The 20,978-nt window shown below is 35.6% G+C and overlaps 1 protein-coding gene across 3 annotated transcripts in view; it reads left to right on the top strand.

The window, feature by feature from the left end:
• CLINT1 (clathrin interactor 1) overlaps positions 1 to 18,076 on the top strand; it is a 59,706-nt gene extending 41,630 nt beyond the window's left edge. The window contains exons 8-12 of one of the 3 annotated variants that reach the window (XM_042948259.1): positions 971 to 1,040; positions 9,127 to 9,201; positions 13,000 to 13,292; positions 15,125 to 15,329; positions 16,325 to 18,076. In XM_042948259.1, the coding sequence (XP_042804193.1) occupies positions 971 to 1,040; positions 9,127 to 9,201; positions 13,000 to 13,292; positions 15,125 to 15,329; positions 16,325 to 16,671 (990 nt within the window). In that variant the 3' untranslated portion in view covers positions 16,672 to 18,076. The remainder of the gene's footprint in view (positions 1 to 970; positions 1,041 to 9,126; positions 9,202 to 12,999; positions 13,293 to 15,124; positions 15,330 to 16,324) is intronic. The other 2 variants (XM_042948263.1, XM_042948265.1) reach the window with 2 other exon arrangements.
• The last annotated feature ends 2,902 nt before the right edge of the window (positions 18,077 to 20,978 follow it).

Genomic DNA, 20,978 nt, shown 5'->3' on the forward strand with positions numbered 1-20,978 from the left:
GATAAATTAAGACTTTTGTATCTTAAAGGATTTTAAATATCAATTTGTAGTATAGACTAAATACATGTCACTCTGCCATAAATATCTTATATTTATAGTATAAGCTTTATGATTTTTTTTTAATACAAAAAAAACATCAAGGAGGCCAGAGTTTTTGGAAAGTTACTCAATTGCTTGGATCTCTTTTAATCTCAAAACCTTTTGAACCAGCATATAGTACTTCAGGGCTCAAATTAACATACCTAGAAACTTACAGTGTTTCCCTATTGCCTGGTGTTTCTGTTCTAATTTGTCATATACGTATTGAACACACAGGACATACACATCAAGGTGCTTAGGACTATAGGGAAAAGGAAAAATAGTATTATAAACTCCAGCCCCACATTTTAGTTTGGGAACTAAATGTGAAGCAATTAGATGTGAAGGTATATTAAACAACATAGAATGACTTGTGTGGTATACAAACAGTAATCAAAGAATCATTGAATCTAAAATCATAGAATTTTAAAGCTGGATAGGATCTTGGTCTCTAATCTAGTGGATCTCAGACCTTCTTATGCCTTAGAATTCTCAAGCGAGCTTTGTCAGACTTGTATAGGCCAAGATCCCACCCTGGGCAGTTATGACTCAATATGTTCTGATGGGCTGGGGCATAAGTATTTTCTAATGCTTCTTAAATGATTCTGATATATAGCATTAAGATTTCAGTGGGATCTGGAAGGTATATTTTCCATAGTGAAATTTGTGAAAACAGTGTAGAGGTTAGGGATTTTACATTGCTGTGGATAGAATTACTTAAAAATAACTATCTCTCCATAAGGATTCAAGGTCACATCTCTTTGTTCAGAAATCTAAATGTACCTTTATTAAGATATTACAGGTATTACAGAATTAGAGATGAAGAGAGCAGATTTAGGATAAATAGTATAAATTATTTTCTGAACTTAGTAAGTTCTGTGTGTGTTTTCAGACTTCAGTGCCTAGCAGTAAGTCATCTGGTGACCTTGTTGATCTGTTTGATGGCACCAGCCAGTCAACAGGTAAGCTTCCACATTGGCGTCTTTCTTCTTAGTAATCTCGATTTCAGAATAATTTTTCAAAATGCCATATAAATGATAGAATGAAAAATAAAATTCTTTGCATTGGATTTATTTTTAATGTGAGATTAGTGAGCCTTGAGCATTGTTTGGGGAAAATTGTTTATTGCCTACAATAGAGAAGTGTGCTTAAATATTTGACCAATAATTCAGTAATATCTGTCTCCTTAATTTCTTAGTGCTGAGTATTTGGGGTCCTTTGCTTTCTCTATAAGCAAAATGTACTGTGCTCTGCCCATTTTATTCTTTCCTTAAATCTTAATTCTGGCTCTCAACATCAGCTATGGTAGTTCATTTCAACTTTCGTTCAGTTATGCAATAAGTATTTATTGAACCAGACACTGGTCTCAGTGCTTGAGGTATAATGTTTAGTGAAACAAAGTTCTTGCCCTCATGGGAAGGTCAGGTGGAGGAAGTAATCATTAATCAAAGAGTCACACATAGTTACCTAGTGATAAACATGCTGAGAGCTTTGGAGGAAAGGGGCATTCTATGAAAGTAGGTAACTACCTACCTGACATATTTTAAGGGGGCTGTAGCAAAAGAATACTTTCTTTACCAAGATTTTCTTATAGTTGGGATTAGTGATTTCTTCGATTAGATTTTCAGTAAATGCCAGATTTTGAGTTATTCCCTACATATTGTTTTCAAGAGAGTTGACATTTTAGGTTGCATTTAATGATTATGTAGTTCTAACAAAGTCCTATGCTGCAAGTCAAAACAGCTTAAGAAATACAACTTTTGTTTAAAGACCATCTTTCCCAATCTGTTTAAAGTTTATTTCACATTAAAACGTAAATGGGAAGATTGGTGTATAAGCAATGCAAAGTAAATCTATTGTTCCTTGATATGTGTAGTGATTTTTCAAAAATGAATTGTTTTGAAATTTACATTAGTGTTTGAGTGGAGGTCTGTGATGGAAATTACTTTTCATTGATAGTTAAAGACATGTAATTAATAGAAAATCTTCTGTTATTATCTTCTCCTTGTTCATTATTGTAAAATTCTTGGACTCAGAGTGAACTTCATGGGGCATCTGGTTCAACCAAGTTTCTGAGCTTCTTCAGTTCCTATTCCCTTTTTTCTATAACTAACTCTTTCTAAAATTATACTGTAAACTCTATTGAACTGTCATGCCAAAGGTTACAAACAACTACATCAGTGGTTTAACAATTTATGTGCTATCTTTCTGTATGTTTAAAATTTTAACTGTAGTATTAACTGTTAGTTAGCATGTGGTCATATAATTCAGACATAGTGTCACAGAATATCAACTATTTTGGACTCCCTGGCATGAAATATTAAGGACCCCTTTTCATGCATTTGTGGAAAGTTTTAATGAAGCAATCAGAGAAAAATTAACTAGGAAGGTCAGATAAGTGATGTAACTTTTTTCCTCCGTGATACCAAGATTGCTTTGAACAGAGAGAATTATTAAATACCAACATGCTTCCTTTGCTTGGCAAGAAACTGTTGAGTGGTTTTTCTTCTCCAGTGCAAACAGTAGATTGACTAATTAAATAGAAGTAGCGATTAATATTAATACAATAATTGAGACAAAACTTGAATGAAATCTGGAAGGCTTCTTGCCTTAAATGTTTGTTTTATCATAGTATTCTCTAAAAACAAGCTGAATGTGGGTTGACATCAGAATTATTTTTTTAAAGTTATTTGAAATAGTATGTTTAACCAGTTTGTGTAGACCCTCCCCCAAATCAGCACATAAATTTTGTTACTCCAAATCTCTATTTAAATACTTTAATAATATATTTTATTTTTGTTTTGTTTTTAAGTTTATTTATTTTGAGAGAGAGAGCTTGCATATGCGCGTGTGCAGGTGGGGGAGGGGCAGGGAGAGAGGGAGAAAGAGAATCCCAAGTAGGCTCTGCACCATCAGCACAGGGCCTGATGCAGGGCTCAATCTCATGAACCATGAGATCATGACCTGAGCCCTATACCAAAAATTGGACGCTGAGCCACCTACTTAACCACCCAAGTGCCCCTTTAGTAATATATTTTAAATTGAATTCAGCAGTGGAAAAAATATTGGATATTAAGTCTTTAGTACCTACACACGAAAAAGTTAAGAATCAACCATATTAGTATATGTGCTGCCGAAGCGAGCACTGAATCAACCATATTAGCATTGCTATTCGGCATGCCATTTGGGTGTCGTTTACCAGATGTGCCTATACTTACGATATTACTATCATGCAAGTAATATGGGCATGAACTGTAAACCTAAGCAGATATGGCGGCATCTGTACCTCTCACCAGATAAATACCTCCTTTGAGGATATGCTCAGGTTTTCTTTTTTTTATGTGTTACTACATCCTTTTTGTTAACATCTTCAAAAGCATGTGTGGTAAAATGATTGTAGAATATCTACCAAGTTTTAAAATACGCATGTGAAACCCATTCACCAAGATTTATTTGAGACTGTCTTGATACATATCCCACTCTGGTGATGTTCTTATAAAATCTGCACTGAAAGGATATTTTGGTGGCTTTTACATATAGTACATTTCTAAGTAAACATTTTTAAAAATGAATAATTCAAAGTATTTAGAAAATAAACCAACTAGAATGCCAAAAACATCCCATTTCATTTTTTAGTATATCATCTCTTTAAAAGTCTGCATCGTCTCCTTTGTTCCTTTCTAATTAAGGAATTTAAGTCTTGATTAACGTACTATTCTGTAAGTTCATAAATAAGGTTGAAGAGAAAATACACCATACTCAGTGCAAATAGAAAGACATTACCTGACTTGCAGTATGTTTTGAATTCTTTTTTTTAGTTTAAAAGTTTTTTTAAAGATTGAAGTATGTCAAATTTAAAATTTTTATTACATTTGTATTTGAACCTGTTGCCTTGTACCTAGTAATCACAAAAATTAGTTGAGGATATTCACTTGAATATGAACCATGTTGTTATATATTCAGTACACCAATTTATGTATTAGAATTTCCATGGGAGTTATCTGTAGTTTAAGCCAAGCTTCCTAAAAATAAAAAGGTTTAACATTCTCTTCACTAATTGAAAGTAATGCATGCTCATTTTAGAAATTTGATGGAAAACAAGTGATTCGCCATGACTTGGATACATAAACTATTAATAATTTGGGTGAATACTCTTTTTTTAAATATACTTTCTATGTATTCAGTCAATATATTTGTTTAAACATTTATTATGTGGCAAAATGTTTTCAGGCTTTTGGATAAGGGTTTTTTTTGTTGTTGTTTTTCTTTTTCCCCTATGAACTGCTTTTCACCTGAAATCTCATGACTGTTTCCCTATGATCGTTGGTATTCCTTTACAGATTTTTAACTGCCTTATATCTTAATCCTGTATGGATATACTGTAATTTATTTAACCAATCAGTTTCTTATTTGGGGAGTGTTAGGTTTTGGGGGGTTTTTGTCCAAATTTTTCTCTATTATAGTAGTGGAATCATATCTTTCAGAACCATCCAGTTTGGTTAAAGAGAAAATAACATTTCATTTAATTTTGCATTTGTTTGGTGAGTTTGAAAACTTCCCATGTTTTTATAGACCAGTTGTAACCTGTGTATTCATATTCCTTTGTCCATTTCTTTGAGTGGGAGTATGTATCCTTATTGTTTTATATTTAAACTTCTTATGTATATGTATTAATCTTTGTCATAGATTTATAATTTTTTGCATTTTGTCATTTTAATTTTGTACTTAACTAGAATTCTTCTTGCAGAAGTTTGTTTTTTATATTGTAATCTGGATTAAGTTCTTTGTTGAAGAAAATTTCCATTTGTAGCTTAAGCACTGTCTAGTGCAGCTATATTTTTCCTGTTCACAGTATTGCTTTGGAAAATACATGTTCCCAGCTGGTGATTGTAAATAACCTCCTTGCTGTCCTGAAAAGGCAGATGGAAATGGTTCATTTATAATGACAGCTCTCATGTGGGAATCTTGAAGAATAGCTCTTGTTGTGAAATTTAGCAGTCTTCCACATGCAGCAGTTTTTGGTGCACTCTTTTATTTAAATTCCCTTAGATAGAAATTATCTGGGAAAATGGTTCAGTATAGAAAATTTGTGTTGAATTTAAGATATTGATATGAATAACATCATACATCTAGTTAGGGACAGTCCTCCCTAGAGAGAGAAACTTTTCCTAAAAGAAATAAAGAGATTTTTGAATTGTTGAGATAATTTTCAGAGTTGAAGGTCACATTGTGTAAAACCTATGTAGAACCATAATTTGTGGCACTTGAAAAGATTAGAGAAAATTTTAAGTCCTTTTCAAGAAAAGGTGACTTCCTTTTGTAAAATATTTATGTGTGTTTCCATTCTTTACTTGCAGTGTTTGTAAATTGGTTATGTTGAAATCAGACTCCCTATAGTATGAAGAGGTAGAATATTTGCTATAGATAAGTTATAAGTACAGTATAATTTCAGTTTAGATATTAGAATGTAGGACAGTGGAATAACCAAAGTAGGTAATTATCTGAAATATCAAATTAGGATATGAGAAAAATAAAACATCTTACCCAGTCTGAAGTTAGGATCCTGTAGTATTCAGATGCCTTTTTCTGCATCATGCATTTTCTTTGTAGCCCAGACTGGAAAAGATTTGAAAATCCCTAGCTGTTTTACCATAATAAATTACATATTGATGTTTATTTACTGTCAGATGAAGCAAATTAAAATAATCTCCAATTTTCAAATCCCTTAATGTTACCATATATGATTAACTGTCATTCTGTTACCTAACAGTATACTTTGATCAATATTTTTAACATGAAGGAACAATACAGAAGACAAATTTATGAATATAAAGCAGCAGCCGTTTGCAACATTCATTTCCCTGCTAGCTTTTATTAATATATGTCCTTGTTTATATAGTTTAAAAATATAGCTTATGGATTTTTTTATGCCCTCCCCTCATTTTATCATGATGTATGTATCTTCAAAGAAGAGAAAAACAAATCACCATATTATTATCCTTTGGATAAAGCAAAAGTAGCTAGATGAGCTGTAGTGTTGGTAAGAGTGGAGAAACTTGGCCTTGGTAGGAGTTAGTTCATGATGAGTAAGGATATATGTGAGTATGTGCATCTGTAATGAGGTAAAAAAATGAGAAATGTTTATGCCTGCTGATAGTTGCCTACAGTAAATGTGCATTAAAAAGAAATACCAGGTACACATGTATAAGAAACTGATTTGTTCCTTGTATTACTGCTGGCCATTTATTAAGAAGGGGAGATGGTTCTAGTTTAATTAACCCAGTTGAGTGTAGCAGATGGGGCAGAATGTCTTGCAGCGATAAGACAATTCAGAAATGGCACCAGATGTTGGAAGCTGTCCCCGGTGGTATTTGAGTGCAGCCCAGATGTTCCAGTCCCACCTGGCTAGTTTCTAAGCACTGCAGGCTAAGCAGCTGTGATGTAACCTATATAATGTTCGCATAACACTAAAAGCACCATAATTGAACTGCCGCTCTAAACTTCTAAGGTTGTGACTCTTAAGAGGTGAAATCTTTAAGGGCAAAGAAAAATAAGGACAGGTATTTAAGGTTTTAGATCCTTTGGCTATTGCTATTCCATTGATAACTGAATTGACAGAAATGGCATATTAAAATTGAGTGTAATATTACTGTTCAATTTGTAGGTGAAAGTAAATATTTGTAACCACATAGTGTTTACAAATTTAAAAAAATTTTTTTTAATTTTTTTAACATTTATTCATTTTTGAGAGACAGAGACAGAGTGTGAGTTGGGGAGGGGCAGAGAGAGAGAGGGAGACACAGAATCCGAAGCATGCTCCGGGCTCTGAGCTGTCAGCACAGAGCCAGACGCGGGGCTCGAACTCAGGGACTGTGAGATCATGACCTGAGCCGAAGTCAGACGCTCAACTGACTTGAGCCACTCAGGCACCCCACAAATAAAAATTTTTATCAGAATGTGATGTTATGCACACAGAGATTGATTTGCAGCCTTTGGATCTCATTTCAAACCTACAGAAAATTTGCCACATTTTCTTTATCTCTCTCTAGATCTTTTTTTTTGTTTTTAATTTGCTGTATACCATTTGTTTATTGTGTACCATTTGAGAGAAAATTGGAAATACCAGGACATTCTGCCCCCAGGATACTTCAGCATATAACTTCTTACAACAAGGACATTCTTCTTTATAATAATTACAATACAGTTATCATACTTGGGAAGTTTAACATTTAAACAGTATTGTCTAGTATACAGACCATATTCAAATTTTCCTGATGTCTCAATTATGTCACTTCAGGATAGCACTTTTTTAAAAATCCATAATCCAATCAGGGATCATGCATTTCATGTACTTGTCATGTTTCCTTAGACTCCTTTAATCTCTAGCAGTCCCAGCCTTTTTTGTCTTTTATGATGTTGACATTTTCTGAAGAATCTGGAGAGTTGTTTTGCAAAATGTCACTCACTTTGTAATTTGTCTGATTCATTCCTTATGATTAGATTCAGGTTAAATATTTTTGGTGGGAATTCTTAACACAGGTGATGATCTCCTTTTGAGTTCCTTGCATTAGAGAGCCCATGAATACTATTTTATCTGATTACTAGTGACATTAAATTTAATCAGTTGTTTAGGATGATATCCATTCAGTTTGTCCATTGTAAAAGTAGTTTCATTCCTTTGTATTTACCGAGTAGTCTGTGGGGTGATGTTTAGCGATTATGTATCTTATTCCCTAGCAAAATTTTACCCAGGTTTTAGCATCCACTGAAGATTCTTACAAAGAGCATAATTGACTGGATAAACCACAGGTCCACACTATGTTCAGGCAATGTAAGTGAGGGATAACTTTAATCACAAATGTGGTGTCAGTTACTTACAAGGTAAAGAACTGAGGAATGTAAGAGTTTGTGGTAGTTTATCCACACCCGAAAAACAAATAACCCAGTGAAGAAATGGGCAGAAAACATGAATAGACACTTCTCTAAAGAAGACATCCGGATGGCCAACAGGCACATGAAAAGATGTTCAACGTCGCTCCTTATCAGGGAAATACAAATCAAAACCACACTCAGATACCACCTCACGCCAGTCAGAGTGGCCAAAATGAAGAAATCAGGAGACTATAGATGCTGGAGAGGATGTGGAGAAACAGGAACCCTCTTGCACTGTTGGTGGGAATGCAAATTGGTGCAGCCGCTCTGGAAAGCAGTGTGGAGGTTCCTCAGAAAATTAAAAATAGACCTACCCTATGACCCAGCAATAGCACTGCTAGGAATTTATCCAAGGGATACAGGAGTACTGATGCATAGGGGCACCTGTACCCCAATGTTTATAGCGGCACTCTCAACAATAGCCAAATTATGGAAAGAGCCTAAATGTCCATCAACTGATGAATGGATAAAGAAATTGTGGTTTATATACACAATGGAATACTACGTGGCAATGAGAAAAAATGAAATATGGCCTTTTGTAGCAACATGGATGGAACTGGAGAGTGTGATGCTAAGTGAAATAAGCCATACAGAGAAAGACAGATACCATATGGTTTCACTCTTATGTGGATCCTGAGAAACATAACAGAAACCCATGGGGGAGGGGAAGGAAAAAAAAAAAAAAAAAAAAGAGGTTAGAGTGGGAAAGAGCCAAAGCATTAGAGACTGTTAAAAGCTGAGAACAAACTGAGGGTTGATGGGGGGTGGGAGGGAGGGCAGGGTGGGTGATGGGTATTGAGGAGGGCACCTTTTGGGATGAGCACTGGGTGTTGTATGGAAACCAATTTGACAGTAAATTTCATATATTAAAAAATTAAAAAAAAATGAAAAAAAAAAAAAAAAAAAAAAAAAAAAAAAAAAAAAAAAAGAGTTTGTGGTAGTTTAAAAGGAACATGGTGACATGAAAACCTAGACCTACAAACTAGCTTTTCTAATGGCTCTGGAGCCTCTAATATTGGGTAGTTTTTAAGTGTGGTGCAAAAATGGCTTCCTGAAATTGCTGTCAGTGGTTCTGTGGTTTTATCAGTTTAACTTTTCTTCATGCTTAATTTCTAGGAGGATCAGCTGATTTATTTGGAGGATTTGCTGATTTTGGCTCAGCTGCTGCATCAGGCAGTTTCCCCTCCCAAGGTATGATACAATTTGGTCAGAAATCTAGGGGTTATCAAAACCAAATAGGTTTGATAAACCAGAAAAGGTTATCAAAACCAAATAACTCCCTTCCCCACCAGATCAGCTTCATTTTGGTATTTTACTCCTTGTAATATTTATCATTCCTAAATCCTAAAGGATTTATTCACAAAAGTATTTTACTGGGTCAATGTCTTAATGTGCCAAATGGATTAATGTGGTTGTAAACTACTCAGGCAGGCACACCTAAATAAAATTGCTCTTATTCATAAGTGACTCTTGTTTAGTTTTGGGGGGCGGGGCAGTTTGGGTGGGGAGTGTGAATAAGTGTAAATAATCTCAGTTTAGTGGGATGAATATTATGGTTTATGTTTAGCTTATATGTTATGATCCCAAGGATGGGATTAGGCAGACTATCTTAGTAAAATTTATTTCTTTGTGATTTAAATATATTAAGAGGATTTCTGTAAAAAAATAAACTTCATTTTGACACATCCTTAAATAGTGAGCAATTGAACCTCAGGCAAAACTTCTCTTCATGTCAGATTAGAAATTTTAAAAATGCCTTAGACTTATCGTAGTGGTCATTTTGCAGTATATTCAGATATCAAATCTTTACCTGTAACTAACAACGTAGGTTTAAACATCAGGGATTGAAATGAAGCGCTTGTCTTTTTTTCCCTTTCTTCGTTACTATTTTTTACCTTACTGTCCCTCTCATATACTATGGTAGCTGTTTAACTTTGGAAAAGCTTCTGAGCCTCCCAACTTTAGAATCAGGAACATCACTTGACATGGTTCTTTATAAGGACAGAGTAATGTCTATAAAAGTGTATAGAAAGGGACTAAGTTCATTAAGTGTCCTTTCTTCTTTAAGTTATAAAGGAGTTGGCTATAAGGTTTTTTTTGTATAAAATCAGTCTGAAGTTTGAGAGAGAGTATGAAAATTTAGTTATAACTTTTAAACATGAAGTGAGGCAGGGAGAAAAATGTGTAATTTAGCTGAGTGAGCCTTACTCATTTCAGGTACAGTAACCATTCGATTAATGGAATTAAAATTTATATTTACTAATGCCTGATTGAGGTTTGTGAGGATTTAGGAAGAAAGATGCATAGGTTTTAATCATCTGGGGTTTTGATAGCCTACTTGTGTAAATTCTGAGTATTTCCCAGAAACCAGAATTGTGGAGTAATTAACTTCATTTCAAAAGTGTGGTTATGCCCTCTAAGGGTTAATAACTTACTTCAGGCAAGTCAAGTGGAAGATAAACATTGCCCTAATTTTACAGACTGTCTGTGTAATTCTCAAAAGTTTTTATGTATATAAACTTGCCTACTATGCAAATAATTCGAATATGTTAATGTTGCTAAGTGATACATCTCTTCATCTGTATGCATGTGATTAATATAACCTGATCACCATTACGCAAGGGGCTGAAACTGTTGCAACAATGATTAATCATTTCTGAACAATATATGCCCTACTAGAAATCTCTTCTTCCTATGATTAATCATCTCAGATAAAGTTTTCAGATGGGGCAACACATTTTGCCCCAGTTTCCATTCTTACTCTGTTTTATAGATCAAGCAAATAGAATATCAGCATAAAGTACCTTTATCCAGCAGTCTTTCTTAAATTAGTTTAAATTGTTTAATATATAGAACTAATTGTAAAACTCTTAATTCAGTCTCTTTTTTGTAAAGAAGATCAAAGACATGTTTTATAGTAAAACCCTGAGGTAATGAAGATTAGCCCAGTTCTTGTATTAAATTGTTGTTAGAGTGTGGATTTTCTAAGTGACTTATTTTCTTTTGAAGGGGCTTACATTTTAATATGGTAATAGAAGAAAATAATTTTAAAGACTTAATGTTATTGTTCTCTTTAGATATTTAGCATAGTGAGAGACAGTATTGCAATGGCTGGTTACCTTTAGGCTAGACAAAATGTATTTCCAAGTTGTAAGTGAACATGGAGAACAGAGTGACGGTGTTTTTAACTTGGCAATATATACTGTTCTCTTTCAGATGACAGTTTATATGTAGCTCTTTCTTCACCTTTGCTTTTTCAACTTCCATTAATTCTTATTTATTTGTCCCTTTCTTAAGGAAAGGTTTATTTACTTAGAATCATGCATAGTCTACTTAAAAAAGATTTTTAAGTATCAATTGCCTTTATATTTATTGTGTTCCAAATAGTAGATGTATTGCAGAATTTATAGAAGCGTGACTTACACTTTTTTCTGGCATACCTAAACGAAAGAGATTGCGGTACCTTTGGTCCTCCCCTGTGTTTTCACAATTAATCCATAGTAACAATAACAAACTATAAATGGCACTTACTGTATATTATATTATTTAATCTTTACAACTTAGATTTTTTTTACAAAGTGAGACACAGAGAGGGTTATGTAACTTGCCTAGGGTCACTTAGCTAGTAAGGTACAAAATCCATGCTGTTAAGCATTGTAGTCCATCTGTCAGTTAACCTCTTAACAACTTTTACATTATTGAATGCATTAAATCTTAAACTTGTTGTAATTATCTTTGTAGTATTGAGGGGTTTTCCCTTTTTTTTTTTTTAATTTTTTTAATGTTTATTTATTTTTGAGAGACAGAGACAGAACATGAGCAGGGGAGAGAGGGGGAGACACAGAATCCGAAAGAGGCTCCAGGCTCCGAGGTGTCAGGACAGAGCCCAACACGGGGCTTGAGCTTAGGAATTGTGAGATCATGACCTGAGCCGAAGTCAGACTCCCAACCGACTAAGCCACCCAGACGCCCCTTCCCTTTGTTTTAAATATTAGCGTTGAGTTCCCCTCTTAAGACTGTACCCTGCTTTTTATTTAAATAAATAAATTGAGGGGCGCCTGGATGGCTTAGCTGGTTAAGCGTCTGACTTTTGGTTTCAGCTCAGGTCATGATCTCACAGTTGGTGAGTTTGAGCCCCGCATCAGGCTCCACTCTGATAGCAAGGAACCTGTTTGGGATTCTTTCTCTTCCTCTCTCTCTGCCCCTCCCCTGTTTGCTCTATCTCAAAATAAATAAACTTAACAAATTTTTAAATAAATGGATAGACTAGATTAGATAGGTAGATGAAAGAGAGAGAGTGAGAGAACAGTCCCACTGGAAGCAAGTGCTGTGCTAGGGTTATACCGTGGCTATCTATAGCCCTTATGTTGTCAATGGAAGCATGGCCAAAAGAGTGAGAACTTCTTGCAGAAATTTACTAACCCTACTCTTAATTTTACTGAGTCCTTTTCTCTGTGCTTTTTTTTTTTCATTTTTTTATAAATTTAATGTCATGAATTTGAGTTTTTATTTACTTGAGACCATGTAAGTCATAGTATGATTTCTCTTTGAACCTTTCCAAGTAATGAATGGGTGAAATGAGTTGAATTCTCTAATTTTGTTGAGTATCTCTTCACATGAGGATTCTCGATCTCCCCAAAAAAACTTTTACCAGGTAAGTTTTCTTTTTCCTTTTCATATTTGTTGAGCTGGCAGCATATTTAATATGCAAACTCAGGTTGAAGAAACTTCTGATTGTAATTTCTACGTATCACCCCAGACCTGCTGTGAGGTGAATTTTACTTTATATGTGGATTTTTTTTCCTTTGCCACCTTGTTAACATTTGTGGAATATTCGTGAGAAAAAATAATGTCCAGATGGAGATGGTATATGCAGATGTTAATCTGGGTGGACACAGATCGGCTCTAATTTGTTTCAGTTCGTAGACTGTTCTATTTGTTCTGTGCATTTCAGAAAGTTTCTTACCCCTGTTGTCCTTTCTTTCTCAGTTACAGCAACAAGTGGGAATGGAGACTTTGGTGACTGGAGTGCCTTTAATCAAGCCCCATCAGGTCCTGTTGCCTCCAGCGGTGAGCTCTTTGGCAATGCCTCACAGCCAGCTGTGGAACTTGTCAGTGGCTCACAATCAGCTTTAGGCCCGCCTCCAGCTGCCTCAAATTCTTCAGACCTGTTTGATCTTATGGGCTCATCCCAGGCAACCATGACATCTTCCCAGAGTATGAATTTCTCCATGATGAGCACTAATACTGTAGGCCTGGGGTTGCCCATGTCAAGATCACAGGTAAGTTGTCTGTGTCCCTTGCAGATTCCTCATCTCTGAGATTCCGTAACTGATGTAATGATAAACTAACATGAAATAGAAAAATAAGCCATACATAGGTTGTTTTGGCACATTGCATTTACCTTACATTTTTTTCCCCTGCTATAGTCATTCAGGTTCTAGAGGGCAAGACCTCTCACCCATCTTGTAGGCCATGCAAAGCGAAGCGTGATGCCTTACACAGAGGAGTCACTTCATAAAAATTTATTGAATTAATAAATAATTTTGTATTTAATAGTTTAATAAAAACTGTTTTTAAGAAGGAATAGAGCTATTGCTTCACCCGTGGCCTATATTCACTCAGTAAAATCTCTGATCCTTAAAGAGGTGTCACTCAGTGGTTATAGGCAATCGTTACTAATATAGAAAATCAGTCTCTAAAATGACGAATACTCTTCCCTATTTTGGGCCTGTTCTACATTATGTAATCTTTATATAGGCTCTTCTTTCAACTCTCATTTTCTTTTTTTTTTTTAATTTTTTCTTTTAACGTTTTATTTATTTTTGAGACAGAGAGAGACACAGCATGAATGGGGGAGGGGCAGAGAGAGAGGGAGACACAGAATCGGAAGCAGGCTCCAGGCTCTGAGCCATCAGCCCAGAGCCCGACGCGGGGCTCGAACTCGCGGACCGCGAGATCGTGACCTGAGCTGAAGTCGGACGCTTAACCGACTGAGCCACCCAGGCGCCCCTCAACTCTCATTTTCATACAGGAAAACCACTAAATGGGAATTTTTTAATTCACTTTTTTACAGTTAAATCTAAATTACCTAGTATTAATTTGGAATTCAGACAAACACAGGGTTAGAATATATGTGCCTGAGTTATACCAGGAGCTTGCTGTTTTTGATTCGAGCAATTCTGAATATTTTTTATGATACTAATTACTCATTTTAATATGTAGATTCTCCTCTTTGGGTGTTGGGATGGAGGAAGAGAAGAAAGAAGCAGAAAGGTGACTGTTGTGCATAACAAGTTGAGAAGTTTTCTTAACAAGTTAAGAAAAGGACATCAAGGGCACACCAGTACCATTAAATTGAACGGTGCACCACTAAATAAGCCCAAGCCAGTTGATTTCTTTGAGAGTCTTTCATGTGGTCTAAGTGTAAAGCCAGTCTACTTACTTGCAGTCTTAATTGCAGCTGTGTTGTAATTCTTTGCATTGGTACATTTTAAATTATTTTTCCTGTTCCTTTTCATTTCCCTTCGTCTACCCTTTTCATGGTTATCCTTAGTAACTACCAGGCATCCCTGCTTCTTTCTCCTGAATTTCTCCTTTCTCCTGAACTGGTCCACATATATCAAGTTCCGCTAGTGTTGCTCACTTTAGGCAATAGAAGTGTACATGGAGCAGGAACATGTCAGTCAAGATTTGTGCAATATAATTTGCCGCTTTGATGGTTTTGCTTTTTATAACATGAGAAATCATGTCCTAAATTCTATCTTGTAAGAATAAATTTCCACTTGTATATTTCCTTAAAGCTGTACTAACCTGAAGTTGGCAATGGCCCTGGGATGGTGGCTTCTAGACTTTGGGTGATGGGAGGGTAATTGTTCGTGTAAATATGTTGGGTTTTTTTTTCACCCCAAACATGATTGGGGATTCAGAGGAACATTCTGGGGAGGCTAGTGATTCAGCTTGAAGAATTTAGCCTAGAACATTTGTGGTTCTTTTGGTTTCAAGAGTTTATTACTAAGTCTCATGTATATCTGGAGTTACTGTGATTAAATTGCCATTTGATAACCTTTATTGAGCAGATGTTTAATTTTTAGAGCATTTTTTTATTTTCCAGCCTTTGCAAAATGTTAGCACAGTGCTGCAGAAGCCTAATCCTCTCTATAATCAGAATACAGATATGGTCCAGAAGTCAGTCAGCAAAACCCTGCCCTCTACTTGGTCTGACCCCAGTGTGAACATCAGCCTAGACAATTTACTACCCGGTATGCAGCCTTCCAAACCCCAGCAGCCATCGCTCAATACAATGATTCAACAGCAGAGTAAGTTACCATGAGACAACTTGCTTCTTTGTGCACTTGTAATCTTTACCCTTGTGCCAAGACTAGTGTAAGCCATGAAATAAAAATACATGATATTGATTGTACTAAAGGCAACTGTGTATCGCTTAGGATTCCCCTCCCCCCCCAATGATTGATGTACACCCTGGCATATTCAGATTACTTTGTATCCTGCTCTTGGCATAATAACATGATTGTGTATGTATTATGGTGAGTTTTGGGAGTCTGATCACTAAAATAAAAATATTTGTTGTAGAAAATGTTTTAAATATAATTAAATATGACCAGGAAACAAAAATCATCTCACCTTCGTAATCCAGGGATAATCGCTATTAATTCGTATTTTCTATCTTTTCTAACCATATTTTTAATACTCGAAGTCACTCTATGTATATTGTTTTGTTTCTTGCAGCTGTCATTCAGCATTAAATTATCATTTTCCTGTATTTAATATTTTTAAGAAAAAATGATTTTTAGATATTTATAGTTATGTGTCATACCAGTGTTGAATTTCTTTATTGTTGGTTATTTCTATTGTTCCCGGCTTTTTGCTATTGTAAATAACTCCATGATTTTATATAAATCTTTGTACTTGTGTTTTTCTTCCTTAGTGTAATGTTCTAAAAATAGAGTGAGTCAAAGGGTATAAACTTTTTTAAGGCTTTTGATACACAACAGCTCCTGACAACTTGTTAGGTCAGGTTGGATTCAACACTAAATTCTGTCAGAATGATATCAAACTGCCTCGTGTTTTCCCCCAGCCCACTCTTAACTGTTTCTGCATCTTTGGGAAACCAGAGTTAACAGCCACAGAGTATTTTTCTAGAGCAAATAGTGCAAGTTAATTGACTTACCTTGTAAAATCACCATAAAAGAATTTTATTAGGAGTTACAAGTGTTGATGGTCAAGAAGATTGTTTTATTCTACTGCTTGATGAATCTAATGTGAAGTTCTTTTGTCTCTTTTCTTCTGGTAGATATGCAACAACCTATGAATGTGATGACTCAAAGTTTTGGAGCTGTGAACCTCAGTTCTCCATCAAACATACTTCCTGTCCGGCCCCAAACTAACCCTTTGATGGGGGGACCCATGCCTATGAGCATGCCTGGTGTGATGACTGGCACAATGGGAATGGCCCCTCTTGGAAATACTCCAATGATGAACCAGAGTATGATGGGCATGAACATGAACATAGGGATGTCAACTGCTGGGATGGGCCTGGCAGGCACAATGGGAATGGGCATGCCCAACTTAGCCATGACTTCTGGAACTGTGCAACCCAAGCAAGATGCCTTTGCAAATTTCGCCAACTTTAGCAAATGAGAGATTGTAAAGGAGCAGATTGAATGAAGGATTTTTAGCGGTGAAGATAGGTGATGTTGGGATGGAAAATGCTAATCAACTCCCCTTTCTTTTATCAATTAATTAAAATTTAAACCTACATAAAGAACCAAAAAAAGGCTGTTTTATAAAAGTGAAGTATCTAGTATTTCAGATGGACAGGCAAGGGCACTTCAGATGAGGCAGTAAAAATCATTTTTCCCAGTAAGAATAGACCACACATGGGGTAGTGAGACCTGGAAAGCCTTTATAAATCGAAGAGCCCATTTTAACATCATGATTTGTGGGAAGTCTGGAATAGGGCTGAATAAATGTGTTTGAATCTCTAATTTTATACTTTTCTTTTCCTGAGGAACTTGATTTTTCTGTCCCTGAATCGCCTTGTCATAATTGGGTCTGTTCCTTTTACTACCACTCTTGAGTCCATAAATGAAATCATTAAAGTTGGATGATCAGTTTTTTATAAAAATATATATTTTTGTCCAAAAAAGGCATACATATGTGCTTATGGCTAAATCAAAGGTAACTGGAATGTATATACTTTTGCTAATGTTCCAGCAACACTGCTATTACTATTATACTATCCAAATTTTTATTGTAACGAAACCTCTTTAAGCGATTGGTGATAGCTGTGGGACTTTTCCCATGTCTTCTGCTATAATTATCCTTTGCAGAACTAGGAAAAATATTTTTTTCAGGACTGCTCTATGGTTTCCTTTAAAAGAAAAAAAAAAAAAAAAACCCTCCAGAGTTTTTGTTTGTTTTTAGCAGTCATTATTTACAATTTGCAGTGGTTAACTTGGCGAGGCTTCCTTCCGTGTTTATCCCTGTAGCCACCATTTATCAGTCAGGAACAGTCAAAAGAGAAAAATATTTATTTTTATTTTTTTTGGTGTCTTTTCAAAAAATTGAAAAGGTAAAAATTCTTAAAACCTTAAGTTAAATATAAATGTTAGAATTCAACGATGTTGGCTTTTAGATTTTATACAATATTTGTTTTGTTTTGGTTTGAGTGTATATAATATGGCATTAGCAATATGGTTCCAATAGAGAGGAGTTAAATATATATTATTAAAGGAGACCTGTAGCAGTCAAAGATTTTATTGATTTAATGGCAAATAAAGGAAATTAATTAAAGTGTTTTTGTTTTCCTGCTGTAATTCTGCGTTAAGCTCACATGAAAATCATGATTCTAGAGTTTGGAATGCAAAATTAATTGTTTTCACCCTCAAGCTGGGAATATTTTTAAAAATAAATACTATAATATAGGTATCAAATTATTACCTCCCCACTTTGTGTTGAAATTTTTTTTTATTGATAAAACTTTGTTTCCATTGTATTCATAATGTTCTGTTCTACATAACATTAAAATGTTCATTAAAATCAATGTTGAACTGCTTTTTCTTTCATTCTGTTAGACATTTGAGACCGTTTGGGGAAAAAATAATTATAATTTGGGCAAAGTAATTTTTATAAATAATTTAAAATTATTTAATGACTTCTCTCTTCTTTCCTCTCAGACTCTACTGTTAGGAATTAAAAATGAAGCAGCAAAGATATCCTGACCCGCTCCATTCTTGCTAATGTTCCATCTACAACATTTCTAATTAGGCAGAAATTCATGTACTTCAGCTAAGTGGTAATGAAAAGTGATTCATTTGCTGAATAAGAGATGAGAGAGAGTGTAATTAGCTGACTGTGGTTTTTAATCTTTCAACAATTCAATGTGTTTAAATTGGTTTCAAAGAATAGGAGCTTTCAAGTGTAGTTAGTTCAGAGCAGTCAAGCCAGGCTCTGGTGGCAGCACGGAGATCTTCACTCATACTTAAAACCCATAATCTTCAATGAATGTTCTCATCAAACAGAGAGGTGTAGCATCGCCTTTTCAGATACATACGATTCTTGGAGCAAATAAATACTGTTTCCAAACTTTTGTGTTTAAAGATGCTTTTCTAATAAAATAAGATTTATCTCTAAAGCATTTCCTGTACTATGCCTCCTTCCTATATCTCCGAGGACCAAAGGGAGCCCTGTCACACGTATTACTGCACCTCAACGTACAGTTTGCTGTCTTACCAGTGTGTTTTGTTTCAGAGCCCATGAAAGAATTGCCTCGCTAGGGGTCCATCCAGTTTAACAATTTGTTACTGAAGGGGTCACTAAATGATACTTCAAAGAAAAGTCTGAATACCCCCAAGTAATTTGGACTTGACAAGAAACTACTCTTCTTTAGTCTGTTGGACTCCCTCTGCCTGTCCTATACCCCTTTACCTTTTTGAGCTTCCGCTTAATGTATTTTTTTTTGCTGGAGAGGGGAAAGTAGGAACTGTTCACAAAATTTACAAGTGAATCTCCACCGCCAACCCGGATTTCATCTTTTTCCCGTTTGAAAATTTTTTTTCAACCTCTAATACAGTCTTCAGGAACCACACATGGACACAGCGTGCTTGTATGGTACTTGGGATGTTTCCTCTGGTGTCTATAACAAATTGCCTGAATGATAACCATAATGCTGCTGGTTGTGGGGTCGTCAATAAGTTGGGGTCTAGAGTTCTATTTGGAGGGAAGGGGTAATGCTTTTTCTCTCAAATATTTTTGAAGCACGTTAGTAAAATGAAGCTAACTGTCCTAAGCACAGAGCACACCTTACGGTAAATAGATTTCTGAAATGAACTGGCTTTGTTGTTTGAACTCTCCCGGGAGACAGCATAGCGTTGTGGAAAGCATGGACTTGGAAGCAGATCTAATCCCATTTCAACCATGCACTACCTGTGTGACACCTTGATCAACCTGCCTGACTTCTCTGGGCCCTGATACATTTTTTCTGAAATGAACTTAAATCTGGAAGCATTAGATAAATAACGAGTGAGATCTACCGGCACTGACACAAGTACACTAAATATTTCTCTGCCACCCATTTTTATTTCATGTAAATGCGCCTACATGACAAGACCTTCTGTGTGCCAGTCACTGCTAGACACTTGGCATGCATGCCATTTATACAACAAACCCAAAAGTTCATCTTCCTGGTGTATTCCTAAAAGCAGTGTGTAGTTAAGAAAGCCTTAGAGACTTCTGCTAAGTTGTTTTCTGAGGATTTTTCTGCCTGAGTTTAGTTCCACTTTGTTCTTAGACAAGGAGATTGTAAGTGAGCTATTTTGTGAATGTATTGACTGACTTCTTACCACATTAGTGCAGATGGGAGGGAGAGAACTGTGAAAGTGAGCGCTTGGTATCGGATTTGCCGCACAAATAACCCTCATTAGAATGTTCTCAGCTTTTAGAAGCAGTAGAAGATCTCAATTTTTCTATTGACTTCTTGCAGTTTTGTTGACTAAGATCTTGCTATTCTTATATCCAGAGAAACAATCAGATATAAAGACTAAAAAAAAAAAAAAAATCTATCCATGAAGTTTTTTTTTAACTCTTACTCATTATGCCCTTAATTCTCGCGTGTGGCAGCCTTGCTAATAATGCGTTGTTCCTTGCAGACGTCATGAGTATCTCCTGGCGCCCCTTCACACCGCCCTTGCTCACCCCAATGGGTAAGGGAATCAGCGTGCAGCCAATTCAGATGGTTAGCTTCCCAGGGATTTGGGAGGGATTTGAAAGTCCTGATGGGCAAACATGGGTTTTGTTTGTTATTCTTTAAAGTAAATGTCATTACTTTAAATAACTGCTTCCTGGGCTGTCAAGCCCTGCATTTCTTTTCCATTTAAGTTTTCTTAACTATACATCTTGCAGCTGTGTTCTTTAAGTAAGTGCCCCAGGCACACTCTGCCATTTCATGGTGAGAAGAGTGCTTAGAGTTGTGTATGGAACAGTTTGGTCTCAGCACCCCCTTTACACCCTAAAGATGATTGAGAACCCCAAAGAGCTTGTGTTTATGTGGGTCATATCTGTTGATATATGCTGTACTTGAAATAAAAACTGAGCAACTTAAAAAATATTAATAGATTTTATAGTAAACCCCATTACCTGTCAAAATATAATTTTATAAAAAAATTCCAAAATCAAAATTTGTGAGAAGAGTGGCAGTGTTTTTACATTTTTGAAAGTCTCTTTATTACCTAGCTTATTGCTGGATTCTCTTAGGCGCTTCTGCATTCAGTCCACTGTGCAGTGTTGTTTTGGTGGAAGTACATGAAAAAGGTCTGGCCTCAGGGATACCAGGTTGGAAAGGGTGGGAACCCGCAGATGCTCCGGACAGGTCTCAGGGCTCCCCAGTGGTCCACAGGCCACACGGCTATATTTTTTTTTTTTTTACTTATTAAAAAATGTTTTTAATG

Source organism: Panthera leo, chromosome A1, assembly GCF_018350215.1.
Source record: "Panthera leo isolate Ple1 chromosome A1, P.leo_Ple1_pat1.1, whole genome shotgun sequence".
Lineage (NCBI taxonomy): Eukaryota > Metazoa > Chordata > Mammalia > Carnivora > Felidae > Panthera > Panthera leo.